The sequence below is a fragment of the Triticum aestivum genome, chromosome 2A (assembly GCF_018294505.1).
Source record: "Triticum aestivum cultivar Chinese Spring chromosome 2A, IWGSC CS RefSeq v2.1, whole genome shotgun sequence".
Classification (NCBI taxonomy): Eukaryota; Viridiplantae; Streptophyta; class Magnoliopsida; order Poales; family Poaceae; genus Triticum; species Triticum aestivum.
Window position 1 is genome coordinate 3,007,260 of NC_057797.1, and position 20,874 is coordinate 3,028,133.

General features: G+C 45.9%; 2 protein-coding genes and 1 pseudogene across 2 annotated transcripts; 2 read left to right on the plus strand and 1 right to left on the minus strand.

Moving 5' to 3' along the window:
* Positions 1-1,394: 1,394 nt before the first annotated feature.
* On the plus strand, positions 1,395-4,500 carry LOC123186848 ((E)-beta-caryophyllene synthase). The gene is made up of 6 exons (XM_044598530.1): positions 1,395-1,514; positions 1,606-1,867; positions 2,030-2,393; positions 2,811-2,946; positions 3,869-4,120; positions 4,210-4,500. The coding sequence occupies exons 1-6, from the start codon at positions 1,395-1,397 to the stop codon at positions 4,498-4,500; spliced, it is 1,425 nt and encodes a 474-aa protein (XP_044454465.1).
* Positions 4,501-7,235: 2,735 nt separating this feature from the next.
* LOC123184148 (uncharacterized) lies at positions 7,236-10,399 on the plus strand. Its single transcript, XM_044596320.1, has 7 exons — positions 7,236-7,715; positions 7,971-8,034; positions 8,136-8,764; positions 8,837-8,965; positions 9,059-9,331; positions 9,424-9,504; positions 10,037-10,399. The coding sequence occupies exons 3-7, from the start codon at positions 8,585-8,587 to the stop codon at positions 10,181-10,183; spliced, it is 810 nt and encodes a 269-aa protein (XP_044452255.1). The 5' UTR covers positions 7,236-7,715; positions 7,971-8,034; positions 8,136-8,584; the 3' UTR covers positions 10,184-10,399.
* Positions 10,400-11,723: 1,324 nt separating this feature from the next.
* LOC123186849 (uncharacterized) lies at positions 11,724-15,521 on the minus strand (annotated as a pseudogene).
* Between the last annotated feature and the right edge of the window lie 5,353 nt (positions 15,522-20,874).

Sequence of the window (20,874 nt, forward strand, 5' to 3'; positions counted from 1 at the left end):
GTCAAAGAGTATTTCGCAACACAAACACAACCACACCCATCTAGTACCCATCAGAAGCTTGTTTTCTATTCTCAACCATAAAGTAGACCAAGGAAAATTTCGAATACATTCCAATCGATGACGCATTCCGTGTGAGTTAGTAGAAAATTGTATGTTTGCTCCTTGTCCGAGCTAATTAGCCATCACTATATTATACTCCCTCCGTTCAGAATTACTTGTCTCGGATATGGATGTATCTAGAACTAAAATACATCTAGATACATCCATTTCCGCGACAAGTAATTTCGAACGGAGGGAGTATGTTATAAGGCTGCTGCTAATAGCCGCCTCTACGTCATATAATATAAAACATTTGTTCTGAGGATTACCAACAAGAGTCACTATGTTATATGTTATAAGGCGGCTAATAGCCGCCGCTATGTTATATATTAATAGGGATCCATTATGTTATATGTTATAAGACGTCTAGTAGCCACCCCGATGTTATATTTTATAATGGTCAATTTGCACCTGTTGATCATTTCTTGTTTGACTGTTGTTGAGAGAAATTTTACACTTGAACTTCTCCCTGGGTTTGTTGGGGGAGATTTTAGATGGCTACGCTATAGGGGTGATCAGAAAATTTGGTAGACTCTTTGAAATATCAGGATTAAGTTGATATTTCACAAGTGTTACATCGCCCCAAAGATGTTTCTATGAAACAACAATGGATTGTATTATGGGATCATAGTACTCAACAACTCTTTGAAGCTTTCGTGAGGCAATGTAAGCATGTGTTGAGGCATTTGAAGTACCGACCACTATAGAAAAAAATCAATTTTTTGCCTAGTGTACAACTATTTGCCAATTGTTTTCCAGGGGTCCCCAGCAAAGTTGCTGAGTACCATATAAAAACACACGGAAAATAACAAAGACATGGTATAGCTCTATCTTTGTTGAGAGCCAACAAAAATAACTCGACAAACGCACCACACTCGGCAACATTGGAATAAGGCACTCATCAATCACAAGGTGCTTGTCAAACAGGTAGCCACTTGTCCAACCTCGATACACTTGACAGAGCCGTCATGCACCCAAAATTTCGCCATTGCACCCAGAGCAATCTTCTTCAGCCATAGTATGTCACCATCCATGACTAGTCTTCCATTGTCCTTTTTTCTTCAGGACTAGAAAAAAATTGTGGGCATTGTAATCTGGTCTCTGGGCAAGGTGGTTTTGCAAAGTCGTACTTGTGCATGTTTACTAGCCGAGCATTAAAAAACAATTAATGTTGTTTGAATATATTTGTGCTGCTCTGAGCCCTGCACTGATCCCTTCACGATGCTTTCACTATATAAAGCATGGGATCAGTACATTCATAGCCATAGACCCAGTGACAAATCCTAGCCGTGCAAATGGCAACCAAAAACTCTATACCTCCTCTGGTACAGGACGATGTGCACAAGCCCCGGCCTTACCCGGCAAGCCAATGGGGCGATTTCTTCCTCGACTACAAGCCATGTACCCCACAACAGGTAGGAGTTCCATCCCACATGTATTTCCTAAAGGCACTCTGCAACAAGCTATGTCCTTTTCATCTCATCAATCAACAATGTGTCTCTGCAGTATCGGTCCATGGAGGGCACGGCTGAAGCTAAAAAGGAAGAGGTGAGGCAAATCATAATAGACACTGCCAAATGCTCTGACCTACCTCAGAAGCTGGAGCTTGTCGACACGTTGCAGCGTATTGGGGTTGACTATCACTACGGAAAAGAGATTAATGAACTTTTGTCTGATATACATGATGGAAATATTGAACTTTTGGACCTCCGTACAGCTTCCCTGCAGTTTTACTTGCTCAGGAAACATGGTTACTGTGTATCTTCTGGTACGTACACTTCTACGGGTAAATGTTGTGGTACAAAAAAAAATATTTGCAGATATGAGTTATGGTATTACGAATTGAACTCGTGCAATGGTAAATATATTGTTTGCAAAAATCTATTATTTATTTAGTTACCTTAATATCTGGATGTAAATATATATGCAGATGTGTTTTCCAAGTTTATAGACGACGATGGAAATATTGGAAGCACTGATGCTACATCTCTGTTGGGCCTCTACAATGCTGCATATCTCAGAACCCATGGAGAAAAGATACTTGACATTGCCATGAGTTCCACAAAGAAGATCCTAAAATCTATTGTTAACAATTTGGACACGACCATTGCAGACGAAATTAGACACAGCCTGGAAACTCCACTTTTCAGGGGGACTAACAGAGTTGAAACAAAGCGCTACATCTCGGCCTACGAAAAAAAATCTATAAGGAATGAGACCATACTTGAGTTTGCAAAGATGGACTACAACCTCGTGCAAGGTCTGTACTGCGACGAGCTGAAAGATCTTACCATGTAAGGATCTCCAGTACTTTTAACACCTTTAGATATTATGGATTAACTATTATTAGTTATAGACATATTCACATGTTCTTTTACAGATGGTGGAACGGATTTGACATCCAAACTCATCTAACTTGGGCGCGCAATCGAATGGTTGAGATTCACTTTTGGATGATGGGAGTTCTCTTTGAGCCTCATTTTTCATACCCAAGAATCGTGCTAACAAAGCTGTTTACGCTTGTCTCAGTTTTTGACGACTTCTATGACAATTATAGCACCACAGAAGAAAGCAACATGTTCACTGCAGCAATAAACAAGTTGACTTTTGCCACGCCACTTTCCATTCTATTTTCATTAGATCACTTGTAACTAATTTTAAGCACACCATATGTAAGCATATATGTACTGTCATTGGCTTCAAAACAACAGGTGGGACGAGCATGCAGTTGAGCAAGCCCCAGCATACATGAGGCCTTTCTACAAGGGTACAGTTGCTTCCATAAATCAGATTGAAGAGGATCTGAAGCTTCAGAAAAACAAACACGCTGAATTGGTGAAAAAACTGGTAATATCATATCTCTAGTATACTTGACTAAAATTTTATGTGAGACAAAATTAGTAAATATCTTCCACAATTAAAATCTAGCCATCAATAAAAAAATCTCATCTCAAGAATAGTATGTTTCAAGCAAGTACAAACTGTTAGTCATGTTGGTCTGATTCCTAACCTCTCACCACTTTCACTTTCCATAGTTCCAACAAGTCCCCCGGCCCAACCAGTGGTGCTTGGGGCCAACCAGATTCGAACAACTATGGAGGTTGGGCCGGATGTTTCTGAGCTCTTGGACTGCTTGGGCCTGTTGTCTGTAGCAACGTGTAGGAGGAGCTGGCCTTGTCAGAGAAGTTGCCAACCAGCATGGATCGATGTCTCTTTTGGAGTCGGATAGAGGGATTAATGTGTTAATGGCAACTTTTGAATGTTGCAGTTGTCCGTTTTCTTTTTGTTGTGATCAGATGTGGATGATTCTCGTGAGATTATTTTGCTGCCTTTTTGTTGGATGCCATAAATGATTTTGGTTCTTACAAGTACAGAATGAAATTATGTGAGATCATAAGTCATGCATATACCCATAAGTTACACCTCATGATGTCATGCACATTAGTCAAATAGTTACATTTTTGCATTAATCTATCCATGCAAATCATGTCACCTCATGATGTCATGCACATTAGTCAAGTAGTTACATTTTTGCATTAAGTTTTTTGTGGTCATGATCGGTATATGTGTTGGACGCTTGCAAAAAATATATGCAGGTCATGTTTCAATTTTTCGTTCAAAGATTGTTCACATTAAGTTCAATTTATGATTCAACATAAGAAAAAAACGTTAGAGTTGTGGTATCGACTGGCGTGGGAAAGACCATAAAAGGATATTAAAGATAACTGAAATAGATACTGAGATTAGAATTTTCTGTGGATTTTTGTAGTTTATTGATGCGGCAAACTGCTACCATGCGGAGGTGAAATGGCGGGATGAGAAGTATGTTCCAGCGAACCTCGAAGAGCACCTAAAAATCTCTGCGCCAAGCACTATATGTATGCAAATATCAAACATTGCGTTCCTATTATTGGGAGACATCACGTCAAGTGAGACTATACAATGGGCTTGGGCATACCCAACAATCATCAGAGCCGTCTGCATCATCGCCCGTGTGATGAATGACATTGTGTCCCACGAGGTAAATAATTTCTCTACCAAACGTGATAGCAGTTTTGCACTATAAATATAATATTTGACCTTACAAAAAAATATTTTCTATCATTAAAGCGGGAACAAGCTTCGCAGCATATGGTATCCACCGTGCAGACCTGCATGAATGAAAACAGGTGCACGGTAGAGGAGGCAAATGAAAAGCTTAATGAAGTAGTGGAGCAAGCTTGGATGGACATATGTGAGAGCTGCATCCAGCCGATGGTTTATCCATGGGCATTCTTATCAAGAGTGGCCAATCTCGCACGGGTGACGGATTTCTTATACAAGCATGATGACGGATACACCCTCGGCTATTCGGTCAAAGGGACATTGGACTCAGTATATGTGCATCCAATGGATGCTTGATTAATTCAAACATATATGCTAGCAGATTATTGTGGCCTTTAACTCTTTATATATAAACAATACATCATACCCCATATATTACCATATGTAGTGTTTGTATCATAGCAATAATGCATTGTTTGATGATTGTATGTAATGCCTGTAAGCACTAAGCTATTTCTATGGTGTTTTCAAATAAATGTTATGTTGTGGCTTAAGATTTGTGGGAATGGGCATTACCATACTATAATAAGTGCAAGGAATAAACGGTGAAGAGTGAAACAAGGATAAATTTGGAATGGATGTGTGGGCTTTGGGAGAGCCCTTTTATATACACCTCCATCCCTAGCCGCCGCCATCATCCTCATATCCAACCATTCACAATCCATCTCTCCATCTCCAGCCACGGTCCATACCAAGATGCACTTGGGGGTTGTACCAAGCCCCACCTCTATCGTTCCAACCTTGAAGAAAGGCCGGGAAGGAAGCCACCGGAGGAGCAACCCTCGCCTGGGGATGTCCATGGGCCACCGCCTCTACTGCCGCACCATCACCAACATCGCCGCCATCACCACCACTGTCGATGAGGTCCTATGTCACATCTTGATAAGAAGATTCAGGGTGATCCATTCGATATGATTTATATGAAGTTGCAACCTGTTCATACTTGAACAAGATCGGATTGTATTCACGTTGGGAGAAGTAAAAAATTTGCCGGACTCACTGGGTGAAGGAATGAATGCACGACAAGAAGAGCAAACAACCACATTGATGCATGGCTGCAGGAACCGGTAAAAGACCATGAATTAAATATTTGTCAAACTAACTTGCAGCAAAATAATGAGGAGCACAAAGAACAACTTATCATGGATGAACAAGTGTGCCTAGAAGAAGGAAGCATAAGGGAAGAATAAGTGGAGGAATACCCACCTCTCATCCCAATAGTAATCTTTTGCACACAATTAGTAAGTAGAAGATCATATAGTTATGGCACATCAAGATGAGATGTGCGTTCACATTTGTAACGACACTGCAAATAAAGTTTGCAGAATACTTACAAATTCCGTGTGGAATATCACATAGTTATACATTTCTCTGAATGCAACGAAGAAATCCAAGAAAATAGCACCACCTTAGGCAGATGTAGAAGATGACATAGTTACATGCTTATCTGGATGCAAAGAAATAAAGAAATCTCCAGCCAACATTTGCATCATGGAAACTAATTACGCTCTGTTCCTGAAATAGAAATTAAGCTCTGTTTTCCAGTGGAGTAACAACACTCAGGAAAACAAATAGTTTAAAGAACAGTCAGGGAGAACTTGGGCGGATGTTCAACTGGTATGACTGAAAAGCAGAAGCATTTGTGAAACAGAAAGTGGCTTCCCACATGCCCTCAATGATCTTCTCATCACCTCTTACGAATCATCCAGGATTATGATGATTCTGTGGTGAAGGAAGAATGAGTAAGTGAACAAAATTTATGTCCTGCCAGTCTATATCTGGGGCACAGCGGACACGGGGCCTCACAAAGCACCAGTAAACGAAATGTAATCCATCTCAAGGTCACAATACTATGCAATAGACTAATATTGAATGGAACAAAATACTAACCATCTGCCTAACTAGAAGCAGGATACACTTTTGCTAGCCTTAGGATGGATCCAGCAACCATATCGCATATGTATCTGCACAACCATTACCCAGTGAACTTGTTGCAAGTCAATTCGTCGCCCCCACTTACCACCTCAATTATGAAAGTTTTCAAGTCAGTTAACCTAAATTCTGAAACGTTTTCAAGCCAGCAAGCTACTGTAGCTCCGGCAGTTCAACGGGGCCTACTCACCTCAAGTGAAATGAACCTTGTGCCCTGCTTTAGGCACACCAATTGCTGGAGTCATTGAGTAAGTGTATGACAGTCCCTGCATGTTGTTCTTGGCGGCAACCATGAGTAACATGTTCCTTTCGGTACCCTCAGTTGATCAGCATCATCTAAACCTTCTCCAATCACTCACATATGCAAAATTGGACCACGTATTCCAATTATACATGATGTATCTCTACTCAAGCAGACGAGCATAGTCCCCTTACCCTGCTTGCTTGTCATCATGACCTACACGGAGTAGTTGCTTATTAGTCAATGCAAAAAGGCATCATCTCTCCATCCAATTAAAATTAACCAGATCTGAATATTTAGACCGAGAGTGGTTTTTCTACACCCCAGTTTGGTGCCTTCAAGGAGATTCATCTACAAAATGGAGCAACATCATAGTTTTTTTTTTTTTTTTTGAGACACAGCAACATCATAGTTGAAATTGGCTACCAAGCATGTCACTACCAGAATCTGACTTTTTCGTGACGGCCCACTACATCTGTGAAGGGCCCGAGGCCTCCTTCAGGAATGAAAGTGGTTCCCGACGTGGACGAGCCACCCGACGCGAAAAGATAAGCCCAATCCTGAAGGGCCCGATAATCACGTTCAGGAATTGACGTAACCGTCAGAAAGGCGTGCCACGCTCATGAAGGGTGCCAATCCACGTCGCGAATGCCTCGCTGCGCGCGTACGTGACGGTGCACCAGCCTTCAGGAACGTGTACGCAAAAATATCAGCCCAACTTTTCGCCTACGAGAAAATAAGGCGCGCGATTTTGCCGCTACAGAAGAAGTTTCGCGCGGATTGTGGGTCGTTCCTGACGTGGATGGGCCCAACATCACGAACAAACGGGTCAAAATCCCTAAATACTAGTCTTCTCCGTCGTCCCCATCTCATCTCACTTGCATCTCGCCGCCACTCCTCCCAATCCCGACATGGACGCCGCCTCCTGTCCGGCGGCACCGCCGCCACACCCCGCACCCAACACTTGACCTCACACACGCTGCCTCTCCCACTCCTCTAGCGCCGTCTCCATCCTCGTCGCTATACATCCACTCCAGCGCGCCGCCCACATCCACAAATCGATCAGCACCTCAGATCTGCATCATCGACGTCCAGCCAGTCCGGCGCCATCTCATCCCCATCGACCGGCGCCCCCTTGCTGTCCAGCGCCGACTCTATCGCCATCGACCGGCGCCTCCCTCGTAGTCGAGCGCCACCCCCTTGACGTCCAGCAGCCCACCTCGACGTCCAGCCACTCCAGTGCCTCCCCATCGACTGACGCGCACTCGTCTTGCAGATCCGCCTCCCTGCCTCGTCCTCCTGCTTCCCTCCAGTCCAGCGCCTCGAAAGCACCAAAAAGGTAGCAGCTGGTACATTGCTTTCAGTATGAATGTAGAATCTCTAGCAGATAGGTCACTAGTATAACAACAATGGTCATTGTTTAGTATTTGGCATTTCTCTTTAGGTCAAAACAATGTTATTTTCTGTTCTTTTGCAAAGATTGGAGTGCAGCAACCCTGGAGATTGTGATTACTATATGATTCAGTTGTAGATATTTTGTTTTATGATCCCAGTGCAAAGGAATTCATATTTTAGTTGACATCTGTCTATGTAGTGTGTTGTGAAGGCCAAGTTTGAGAAGTGGTGGTGTCGCAGAGCGCAATCCTCTCCATTGACAGGTACAATGTCCACTCTTCCACATGTCTTAGTTTTTTAATGCAATTCCTTCATTGCCATATTACATCATTAACTGTTATATATTCCAAATCGTGCAAAACAGCATTATTGAATGGCGGAGCGTGGGTGGATGTATAGTGGTTGGACTCACAGTAAATCAACTGATGAGTGGCATAATAAGACAAAAGAATTCATAGATTTTGCCTTCTCTATGCCAAGTGTAGTCCAGAATGGAAAGATTAAGTGTCCATGTGCTAAATGTCGAAACTATGAGAGCAAGAACAGGGATGATGTAGAGTTAGATATGTGTCATTTTGGTTTCAAGCGGAATTATACTGTTTGGACTGCACATGGTGAAGGGCATGTTGAAATTACAGACTATGTAGATGCTGCGGAGGCTGATCGGATGGACACTATGTTGAATGGTCTAGCTGCGCGTGCCCCCCAAATTGAACAACAACCAATAGCTTCAAATTGTACTATAAAGATATTGTGAAGGAGCCCATCAAAGATCATGAAGCATGTCAAAAAGAACTTAGCAAAAACCAATACATGCAAGCTCAGCTTTATTGGTGCACTAATCATGAAGTGTGGGAAAGCATATGTGACTATTGGTGCTCCTCTAAATTCGAGGGGTTGCGGAATCTTGGCCGAGAGTCACGCTTCAAGTCAGAGGATATTGCACAGAACCGGGGTGGTTCACGATCATTCGTTCAGACCCAAAGCATGTTGGTAAGTTGCATCAAAGTTAGTATGACTTGTTAGTATAGGCTGTTTGCTGAAAGAGCATCTTCTCTTATGTAGGAAAAAGAGCATGGTGCTGCAGCAGCAACAAACATGAACACTTACAAGTGCATGAAGGCAGGAGTTAAGAATTGTATGGAGAATGGAGAAAGTGGCCCCATCAACAACATTAAGGTCACAGAGCGTCTTGTAAGTTCATGCACATTTGCTCTGTCTTCAAAGCTTCAATACTTGTTAATCTGAAATTAATAGCAATATATTGTTATTTGTTAATGGTTCCAGAACACCTACTACACAGCTTTGAAAGCGGCAGATCCACTACATTGGAAGGACCGTGATCTTGATCCAAAAATCATGTACTCCTCCAGTGGTGGCATGCCCCATGGTCGACTAGCAATAGGTGATGGTGCTATAAAGAAATCAGTGGTTGTTGCAAAAGCTAGAGAGAATGACATAAGGCCATCAAACTCCATATCCTACAACTATTTATTGAAGGAAAATGCTCAACTGAAAAGGCACTGCAAGAATAATTTTATTCTGAGCAAACATGTACAGGTATTGCACATCCTTCACACATACTTTCTTTAATTGCATTATAGATGTTGTTAATATTTTGCACATCAACTTAACCATTTATTGCACTGTAGGGGTTTTATGGCAAGCTGGGATGGGAAGTACCCGAAGATCTTCTTGCCTATCAAGATGAGCTAATGGATGGCAGTGACCTGGTATGTATGTCATGACACTCAACCGCTCTATCCCCCAAACTTGACAATGCTTGTGTGAAGCTATGCACAATTTCCTTTTGGTTTTATACTTGTTTATGTCAATAGGCCGTCATGAATCCATGTGTGAAGATGTGCATAAACCTGTGCCATGAACAATGATTCTGAAGCTAGATTGCCATATACCCTATATCCCTATAATGCAACAATTGTCTATCTACTGTATTTTGTATGGAACACTTGCCAAGAACAAATGTCTATCTATTGTATATAGCTCTACATAAACATGTTTCCCTGAACAATGCTTGTGTGAACTGGCTGTCATATGTCTATGCATAATTTTTTTTGTCCAAATTTTGTCGTATTGCTCAAATGGGTAGGAATTTGAGATGGCTTCTTTTGAGTACACATAAGTTGCAGTCACACACAATCAACCCTATGTCTATCTACATGAAAATGTGCAAATTCTATTTCAATGTGTGATGGCTGTTTTACTTTTCACTGTGCTGAAATCTATTGCATTTTACCCTTGTAGATGAATGAAACACCCCAAGCCCAAGAGGATGGTGGTACTCCCTTGACAGATTATTCACATTCTGAAAACCATGCTAATGCTACTCAAATGGATGATCATGGTTCTACTCCATCACATGACAATCATTTAGGAATGCCACTGTTATAATTTGTGCTTGTATCGGGAACTAGGGTGCACTTAGCCTTTTATTTGTGAATTGCTACTACTGATGGAAATCTAGGACTCTAGTATATGTCTTTTTGTCTTGGTAATAACTAGTGTTAAGTTGAGCTTTTGGTGATTATGTGAATCTGGTGAACATGGAGGTTTCAATGTAATGGATTTATATTGTGCATGAATGGGATATCATCTTAAATTGTGCCATGCGACCTTTGTTTGTGCATGAATATGAATAAATTTACCATTATTGGCAGCAATTTGCATAATTCAATATTATTTTGGTTTATTTGGGTTGAATAATCATTCCTGATGTTGTATAATCCTGACGGTGCTACAGCTTGAAGGGCCATTCTGCTTGTTCGTTCCTGAACGCTTGATTGGTCTTTCCTGACGTAGTCAGATTCCTGAAGGCTTGCTGCTAACTCTCAGGAATAGTGGTGAACATTCGTGACGGCTAGATTCCTGAAGGCTTTTCCTGACGGTGCAGCCGTCAGGCATCTTGGTTGATGGGTCTTGGTGCGCCCGTCAGGAAAACACCGTCAGGAATAACATTCGTGACGGGTACCGTCAGGAGCGCGCGCTATTCCTGACAAGCTGTTGCTGATGGGATATTCCTGACGGTACACCCTCATTCCTGACGATTTTCCCTCGTTCCTGACGGGATTTGGCCGTCAGGAAAAAGTCTGTTTGTGGTAGTGTGTCTGCCTGAAATAAGTAAAATCCAATCAAAGCGAGACGTACTTACAGTTGCATCACTAGTTAGGCAACTTTCGCATCTAAAAAGTTGGGGAACCAAGAACAAAGTAGTGCTCGATAAATGGAGGCTTTCTGAATATCTTAAGATGCATTGCCTATGGTTGGTGACCAAAAACACAATCCGACAGTGTTTACTAGACCAACGAGAGCAAACAAACAGAATCAGACAGTATGTGTCTATTTAAAGAAGGAGATCAAAAAGATTGAGCACTGAAAATTGTTGCGCCTCAAAAACATGTCTTTTCTCACTTTATTACTTTTATTCAATAAGGAAACAAACTGTTTAAGCGACGATACAACATGACTAACTAACTCACGCATGCAATACAACAACGTAAACATGGTCGACTTGGCTGCATGCAATGTGGACTCAGCACGCTTCTGGACGTACGTACAAATAATGAAATACTCCCTCCGTTCCTAAATATAAGTCTTTTTAGAGATTCCACTATGGACTACATATGAAGCAAAATGAGTGAATCTACACTCTAAAATATGTCTATATACATCCGTATGTAGTTTGTAGTGGAATCTCTAAAAAGACCTATATTTTTTTTTCTTCGAAAAGGGGGTATACGGTATTCCCTAGTCTCTGCATTAGAAAGATGCATACGGCCAAAAAAAGACCTATATTTAGGAACAGAGAAAGTATAGATCATGCCACCCAGCCGGCCGGTGGTAGAAGCTATGAAAACAGCAGTGAAAGAAACACGCATGGCACGATATGGAGAGGAATTCAAAGCGAAAAAACAAAACACCAATGGTCTTGGCCTCACTCCTCTAGTCCGGCTCCTGCAGAAGGAGAAGCAGTAGGACGAGGTGTTCCTGTCAGCAGGAAGGCCTTGTACGTCACCTTGCGGACAAGCTCCGGCCCTCCCCATTCTTCCTCTGGCTCCTTGACCACGCGTTCGTCCAGCAGGTCCACGCCATCCTGCTGGCTGGCTCTCGCCACCGCCCCGGTGGACCTAAGCATGCCGATGAGCCCCGCGAATGACTTCTCCTGCTCCATGTCGAAGCCGGCCGGCTGGCCCTATCTCCCGAGGCCGATGTGCGCGAATGGGAACGGCAGGTTCCGGTACCCTTCGATGAGGTACCATGATCTGGGATCCCGGTAAGGCAGGGTGCTACGGAAGAAGCGCGACAGCATGTCCTCCACGGGGATCACGTGGTAGTTGTAGCCCCACACTGCGATCACCCCTTCGGGCTTCCGCAGCACCCGGTTAGCCACGGCGTAAAATGCCGGGAGGTCGAACCAGGGCACCGCCTGTGCCACCGTGATGAGGTCGACGCTGCCCTCGTCCCGAGGGCGGCCACGAGCTCCTCCTCTGGCATTGTGTCGGCGGTGTGGAGGTACCGGACCTTGGGATGTGGGACGGCGTGCCGCAGCTGGTCCGCGCTCGGGTCCGTCGCTACAACCTTGTCGTAGTGCTCTGCAACCTGCGAGACATGCATGCATGCATCGCCGTAATTTGTCACGCTAGGATAGACATGCATCAACATGATAGCTAGTGGCGTCTACCAAATGGCGATAATAGCACACAGAGAATTAGCTTACACCGATGGCGGCCTGGCCATTGCCAGTGCCAACATCCCAGGCGAAGCGGTGACCATCGGTGAGAGCCGCGAGCTTGGCAAACAGATCCTTAGGGTAGACCGGCTGGGCCGCAGCGTAAACGGCAGCCTGCTCGCTGAACAACTCAGCCACAGATCTCCACCAACTGACTTCTTCTAGCTGATCTGCGAGATCTAACAAGGATATATAGGTGGATATATAGGAGCAATAATTAGTTTAGTGATAATTAAGCATAGTTTTAAATAGCGCGCTAAACCTCTTAGCGGCGGACCTTTTCTAAATGCTAGCTATAGCGAGCTATTTAAAATGTTTGTTCATTTGTTTGGATCAAAATCTTTTAGCGCAAGACCTTCTGTAAATGCTATAGCGGGCTATTTAAAACAGTGTAATTAAGGGCATCTCCAGCCGTTGGCCCCCCAGGAGGGGCAAAAAATCGCCCCTGGGGGCGCACCGGCGCTAAACCGCGCACTGGGGGCGTGATGTCCCCCAGTCGCGGCGCCCATGGTTAGTCAAAAAAGTCAACCGCGTGTAGTCACCGCCGCCGTCGTCGTCGTCGTCGTCGCCGCCGCCCCCGCCTACGCCTCCGCCGTCCCTGCTGCATCCCTCCCCCGGTTGGCGCGGCGGGTTGGACGGTCCGGGGGCGTCGTCGTCATCGTCGTCGCTGTCGAGGACCACGACGCCGTGCTCGTCCTCGCGCCCACGCTTGCGGGCGGCGATCTCCTCCAGGGCCCGGCGCTGCCGGACCATCTCGTCGCGGAGGTAGTCGTCCCGCGCCCACCGCAGGGCGTCCTCGTCGGAGAAGCCGCGTCGGGCTATCTCCTCGTACTCCGTGGGGAGGCCGGGCTCCGGCTTGGGCTCGACGAGGACGAAGAGGCCGGTGGGTGGGGAGGAGTTGGCACCGATGCGGACGCCGGAGCTGCGGGTGCGCGCGCTGACCGGCGTGCCCTGGGGCTCCGGCTTGACGGGGCGGAGGCAGGGCGAGCCGCCGGACGAGGAGGACCCCCCGGTCTCCATGCGCCTTGGGGTCCAGGAGCTTCTCCGGCGGCGTGAGAAGGAAGGGGGGCGGGGTACTCGAGGCGCGGCGTGTTGCCTCCCTCGATGTACTCGAGGACGGCCTCCAACGTGCGCCCGGGCACGCCCCACCACCGACGCCAGCCGACGGCGTTGAGCCTACCGGAGCGCTCGACGCCGTTGGTGGCCTCGAGCTGCTCGGCATGACGGCGGCGGAAGTAGGGCTCCCAGAGCGGGCTGTCGGGGACGTACCGTGGCCCCTCCCTCGCCGCACGCGGCAGAGACGAGCGGATGCGTGCGATCTCCGCACGCCGCGCCACGCCAGTGGGTATCGGGGGCACCGGCACGCCGCCGGCGCTGATCCTCCACGCCCCGGGTACCCGCATGTCCGGCGGGACCGGGTACTCGACCTCGAAAAGGAGGCGAGCCTCGCTCTTGTGAAGATGGCGGCGGCCGAATCCGTTCGCCGCCGCGCCGTCGCCTGGGAAGCGCTCGGCCATGGGTGCTGGAGACGGCGAGAGAGAGGAGAAGGAGGAACGACGACGGCGAGAGAGGCGAGGGAGGAACGACGACGGCGAGAGAGTACGAGTCGCTGAGTGCTCTGGGGCGCGTCTTATATAGGCCGAGGCGCCGCCCGTGCGTGAGCCGCCGTGAGTACGCGTGGCGGGCGAGGGACACGCGTCATCCGGTCTTCACTGCGCCGCCCGTGAGGCACCAATGGCGCAGGCTGACCGGCGCGACAGCTTTGGCATTGATTCGCCGCGAGAAACGAGGCGATGAGGACGACGAAGGGCCGAGAAGAGGGTAGAGTCGCTGATGCGGCGGGCCCGCGGCTGTTTCGCGCCAAAACAGTTCGCCCCGGCGCCCCCGGGTGCCCCCCAGTGCGCCGGGTTCGGCCTGGGTCCGCCGGCGCTGTTTTCGGCCCAAGCTGGCGAAAATCGAGCTCCTGGAGGCGCGACTGGGCCGATTTTTCGGCGCCGGCGCAAAAAAAACGCCTGAGGAAGCCTTTCTGAGAGCGCGGCTGGAGATGCCCTAAGCAGGATATGCCAAGGCTAACTGACCGGATCCCATGGGGAACTTTGCACCACAGGAAAATCAGTGTTTATCGAGTGCGAGTACGGTTTCACGGGCTCACGACACACCATCCCTTAGCCGAGAACTGAACTCGCAGTAGCGCGCATTCGATAGAAACTTCCTTTCGCCGAGAGCTGTAAAAACAGTAGTCGGTAAAAAGTAAAACACTCGGGTAATACATTGTTTGCCGACCGAGAGCCCGTCCCATGGATGCGCTTCAGAAAGATACATCAACAGCTAGGGAGGGAAGAAACGCATTGGATACTCTGGTCCCGAGTAGTAGTTGGCTCATTGCTAGTACTCTCATCGAGCTGGGCCGGATGCATTGATTGACTGTGATGATCGTTGAGTGTTTGCGGGCTAGAGCATTACACGGCCGGGCCGGGGCGCAGGGAAGATGCTGTATACTGACTGGGATGTTCAATATAGTCGTTGACAGCGTGAGCCAGGGAGGATGATGATGCCAGTGGCCACTACCCACTAGAACCCCAAACAAAGCTCGTGCGTGGTTGCTCACCATAGCACAACGTAGTACACAACTACTGGAGCAACCACGTAGTTGAAAGCACATGCACGGCGCTAGGTCCGTCCCAGTGGAAGAGAACGTCACGGGCATAAGCACAAGCACATGGCGCGCAGGCAGGTGGATGAAAGCTGACCTGACCTGGTGGCACTACGCTCTCTTTCGGTTCCAGCCCAGCAGGCGGAGGAGTGGGCGGGCTGGCGACCACGCCAGCCGGCCGGGGAGACAGAGCAGCCGGCGGGAGACGACGCTTCCTCGTCGCCCTCCATTCGTCTCATTGCCATCGCCGTCGCCGCCGGGCTCGTCGGAGCAGAGCAGAGGAGGAATGAATGGGGTGGGTTGAAGGGTTGGGCGATGGTGGACTCATGGGCCTCACCGGCTGGCCCCATTCTTTTTTCTTCTGTGAATTGATGTTGCGTGTAACTTATACTCTTTAGACACTTATTTTGGCATAGAGGGGGTATTACTCAAGTAGTGTCCAAAATACAGTCTGCATTACAAAGTTCAACTACCTCCTGTAGGCCAGAGCCCAACCAAACGACAGTTCTATATATGTTCAGTTCTAGCAAAATTTGCCAAAAAAAATCATTAACTTGATTCTGGCTACGCGAGACATGAGTAACACAAGTTGTGCGAAGATTCCTCAAAATGCTTGATCTCAGCGACCAAAGAAGCATAAAATCATTGGTCATGTTTACCGCTGATAAAGAGTCCATCTCCACACAAATAAGAAGATCAGTTCACGCCCGCAATTCGGACTCCAAGGAATCTCTGCCAGAGAAGAAGAGTAAATGATGTTCCCTTGTCCTGCCCCCGCTCGTCCATCTTTAGTCCGAGAATCATAAGTGTTCAGCTTCGCCCAACCCTCCATTGGAGGACAGACCACCTAATGGGAGGAGTGGAAGCCGATATTTTTTTGCAAATGAAAACTTTGTATTACTCAATCACGTAGTCCTTACAATCACCATGAGCTAGAACCATAGAAACATCCGGGTCGGGCATTAACCGTGTCATAGTTCCGCCCTCAACTCTAGCGAATTTAGCCAAGATATCACTAACTTTATTTTGAGTTAGATTAATATGAGTGATGCTAGCTCCATGTGAACCCATGAGGTGCCTAATTTCCTTCTGATAGAAGCATAGATCGGTCTATCTTCTTCCCGAGCTTGCATCAACTTAACAGCAACTATAGTGTCCACTCCCATCATGATTGGGAAGTCACTTCTTTGAATGGCAAAAGAGGGCCCCTCCATGAAACCATATAACTCGGCTTCAATAGCATCACGGCAAGGTAAGAGAGCCCTCCGGGATGGAAGATGACACTGCCTTTGTCATCCCTAAGGACCATACCTCACAAGCATCCCCATCATCAGCAAAAGCTCCATCAGAATTGCGCTTTAGCCAACCACTCTTAGGTGGGATCCACTTGTGCTGCGCCTTCTGTGTTATTATTACATGTGAGACTTTCATTGTTTTCTCATAAGTGATGATAGCCTTGGCTTTTCTAGGATCCGAAGATAGCTCAGTTTTAAGGCCAATCAAGAAATCAAGATAACTAATAAGAAATTTCTGGAGGGTTTTGGCAAAATGGCATCCCTGATTTATTAGCAGCAAAGCTAGGCTAGAAATTCATTACATTTAGGGCAAGAGAATTGCACAGATCCGCAACATGCAAACACGTCGCATAATGACTACCCAAATTACAGAGTTAAGTTTAGTAGTCCCTAATAAAATTGATTCAAATCCCGAGAACAAACATACACCCACCTTGATAATGCCCCAAAACTTCTAGCAGAAGGTGACCGAAAAAGCTATCCTGGACGGGGGCGAATTAGCCTTCAACTATATTGGCACAGAGGGGATATTACTCAAGTAGTGTTCAAAATATAGTCTGCATTACAAAGTTCAACTACCTCATGTAGGCCAGAGCCCAACCAAACGACAGTTCTATATGTTCAGTTCTAGCAAAATTTGCCAAAAAAATCATTAACTTGATTCTGGCTACGCGAGACATGAGTAACACAAGTTGTGCCAAGATTCCTCAAAATGCTTGATCTCAGCGACCAAAGAAGCATAAACTGATCTGTCACGTGTTCTTCTCATTGGTCATGTTAACCGCTGATACTGAGTCCATCTCCACACAAATAAGAAGATCAGTTCACGCCCACAATTCAGACTCCAAGGCATCTCTGCAAGAGAAGAAGAGTAAATGATGTTCCCCTGACTATCCCGGAGAACCATATCTGCCCCCGCTCATCCATTTTAATCCGACAATCATCAGTGTTCTGCTTCGCCCGGCCCTCCGTTGGAGGAGAGACTACCTAACGGGAGGAGTGGAAGCCGATATTGTTTTGCGAGTGAAAACTTTGTATTACTCAACCGCGTAGTCCTTACAATCATCATGATCTAGAACCATAGAAACATCCGGGTCGGACATTAACCATGTCATAGTTCCGCCCTCAACTCTAGCGAATTTAGCCAAGCTATTGCTAACTTTATTTTGAGTTAGATTAATATGAGTAATACAAGTTTCATGTAAACCCATGAGGTGCCTAATTTACTTATGATAGAAGCATAGATTGGTCTATCTTCTTCCCAAGCTTGCATCAACTTAACAGCAACTATAGAGTCCATTTCCATCATGATTGGGAAGTCACTTCTTTGAAATGGCAATAGAGGGGCCCTCCATGCAACCACATAACTCGGCTTCAATAGCATCACGGCAAGGAAAGAGAGCCCTGCAAGACGGAAGATGACACTGCCTTTGTCATCTCTAAGGACCATACTTCACAAGCATTCCCATCATCAGCAAAAGCTCCATCGAATTGCGCTTTAGCCAGCCACTCTTAGGTGGGATCCACTTGGGTTGCGCCTTCTCTGTTATTATCACATGTGAGACTTTCATTGCTTTTTCATAAGTGATGATAGCCTTGCCTTTTCTAGGATCCAAACATAGTTCAGTTTTAAGGCCAATCAAGGAATGAAGTTAACTAATAAGAATGTTCTGGAGGTATGGGTTTTGGCAAAATGGTGTCCCTTATTTATTAGTAGCAAAGCTAGGCTACAAATTACATTTAGTGCAAGAGAATAGCACACATCTGCAACATGCAAACACGTCGCATAATGACTACCCAAATTACAAAGTTAAGTTTGGTAGTCCCTAATCACATTGATTCATATCCCGAGAACAAACATACACCCACCTTGATAATGTCCCAAAACTTCTAACACAAGGTGACTGGAGAAGCTATCCTAGATGGGGGCCTAATTATCCTTCAACTCCATTGTCACCCGGCCAACCCCCATTGTGGGAGAAAGGGAGCGTGGGGTCCACATTCTCCACGACCAACATTTTACATGCCAGTGATCCAAGCCCGGCATAACCTTAGAGCAGGGTTGTGCCATGAAGAGATCCTTCTAGAAGTAAGCACAAATATTAGTCAGAATGCTTCAATACATTGTGGTGTCCATTGGCGGATTTGAGCTTATCTTGCTCAACTTGTGATGTTGGTCCATTGGAAATTGCATCTCATTGCAATATGTCATGCAGCACTTGTCCAATCACTTGACCCCATAAGCTAAATTGACATGGGAAATTTTCTGGAGCTTTGGTTCACTTCAGCACCTAAGTAATAGCTACTAACCCCAGATTGCTCATGCTAAACTTCTTCTTAATTTGCAGCTTGAAACCTTCAATTTCTTACGTGATATCTGATACGTCTCCGTCGTATCTATAATTTTTGATTGCTCCATGCCAATATTCTACAACTTTCATATACTTTTGGCAACTTTTTATACTATTTTTGGGACTAACATGTTGATCCAGTGCCTAGTGCCAGTTCCTGTTTGTTGCATGTTTTTTGTTTCGCAGTAAATCCATATCAAATGGAGTCCAGACGGGATAAAAACTGACGGAGATTTTTTTTGGAATATATGTGATTTTTGGGAAGAAGAATCAACGTGAGACGATGCCCAAGGGGGCCACGAGGCAGGGGGGCGCGCCCTAGGGGGTCAGGTGCGCCCTGGGCCCTCGTGGCCACCCCGTAAGGCGGTTGGTGCCCTTCTTTCGCCGCAAGAAAGCTAATATCCGGATAAAAATCATGTCCAAAATTCAGCCCAATCGGAGTTACGGATCTCCAGGAATAAAAGAAATGATGAAAGGGCAGAATCAGGGACGCAGAAACAAAGAGAGACAAATCCAATCTTGGAGGGGCTCTCGCCCCTCCGCCACCATGGAGGCCATGAACCAGAGGGGAAACCCTTCTCCCATATAGGGAGAAGGTCAAGGAAGAAGAAGAAGAAGGGGGGCTCTCTCCCCCTCTCTTCCGGTGGCGCCGGAACACCGCCGGGGCCATCATCGTCACCGCAATCTACACCAACAACTTCACCGTCATCATCACCAACTCGTCCCCCCTCTATGCAGCGGTGTAACCTCTCTTTTACCCGCTGTAATCTCTACTTAAACATGGTGCTCAACGCTATATATTATTTCCCAATGATGTATGGCTATCCTATGATGTTTGAGTAGATCCGTTTTGTCCTATGGGTTAATTGATGATCATGATTGGTTTGAGTTGCATGTTTTATTATTGGTGTTGTCCTATGGTGCTCTCCGTGTCGCGCAAGTGTGAGGGATCCCCGCTGTAGGGTTTGCAATATGTTCATGATTTGCTTATGGTGGATGGCGTGAGTGATAGAAACACAGACCCGAGTAAGTAGGTTGTTTGCGTATGGGAATAAAGAGGAGTTGATGCCTTATAATGCTATGGTTGGGTTTTACCTTAATGATCTTTAGTAGTTGCGGATGCTTGCTAGAGTTCTAATCATAAGTGCATATGATCCAAGAAGAGAAAGTATGTTAGCTTATGCCTCTCCCTCAAATAAAATTGCAATAATGATTACTGGTCTAGTTATCGATTGCCTAGGGACAAATAACTTTCTTGTGTGACAACAAGCTCTCTACTAAAACTAACTTAGTTGTGTCTTCATCTAAACAGCCCCTACTTTTTATTTCCGTGCTCTTTATTATCTTGCAAACCTATACAAAAACACCTACAAAGTACTTCTAGTTTCATACTTGTTCTAGGTAAAGCGAACGTTAAGCGTGCGTAAAGTTGTATCGGTGGTTGATAGAACTTGAGGGAATATTTGTTGTACCTTTAGCTCCTCGTTGGGTTCGACACTCTTACTTATCAAAAGAGGCTACGATTGATCCCCTATACTTGTGGGTTATCAATATCTCCGGTGATAATTAGATCATTGACATAAACTCCAACTAGAAGGTTTGAACCCGACCGAGACCAAACTTTGGTGTAACCTTGAGTTCCAAGCTTTTTGCGCTTTCTTCAGACCGTAAAGTGCCTTTTTGGGCTTTTAAACTTTCCTTTTTTGCCTTGCTTCTTGTAGTCGAGGGGTTGTTTCATTTACACTTCCTCTGTGAGATCGCCATTAAGGAAAGAAGATTTAACATCCATATTATAAGCCTTCCAATCATCTTGTGCTGCCAAAGCTAGGAGCAGCCTCAATGTCTCGAGACGAGCAACCGGTGGAAACACATCCTCATAGGCAACTCATTGGCATTGTACGTAGTCCTTCGTGATGAGTCTTACCTTGTACTTCGTGATAGCACCCTTTGAGTCATTTTGGTTCAGAGATCGGGTTACCAAAGTCCATGTGGCATTGCTCTTAACTGCCTTCATCTCCTCATCCATGTCATGCTTCCAGCTAGGACTTCTTCTCGCC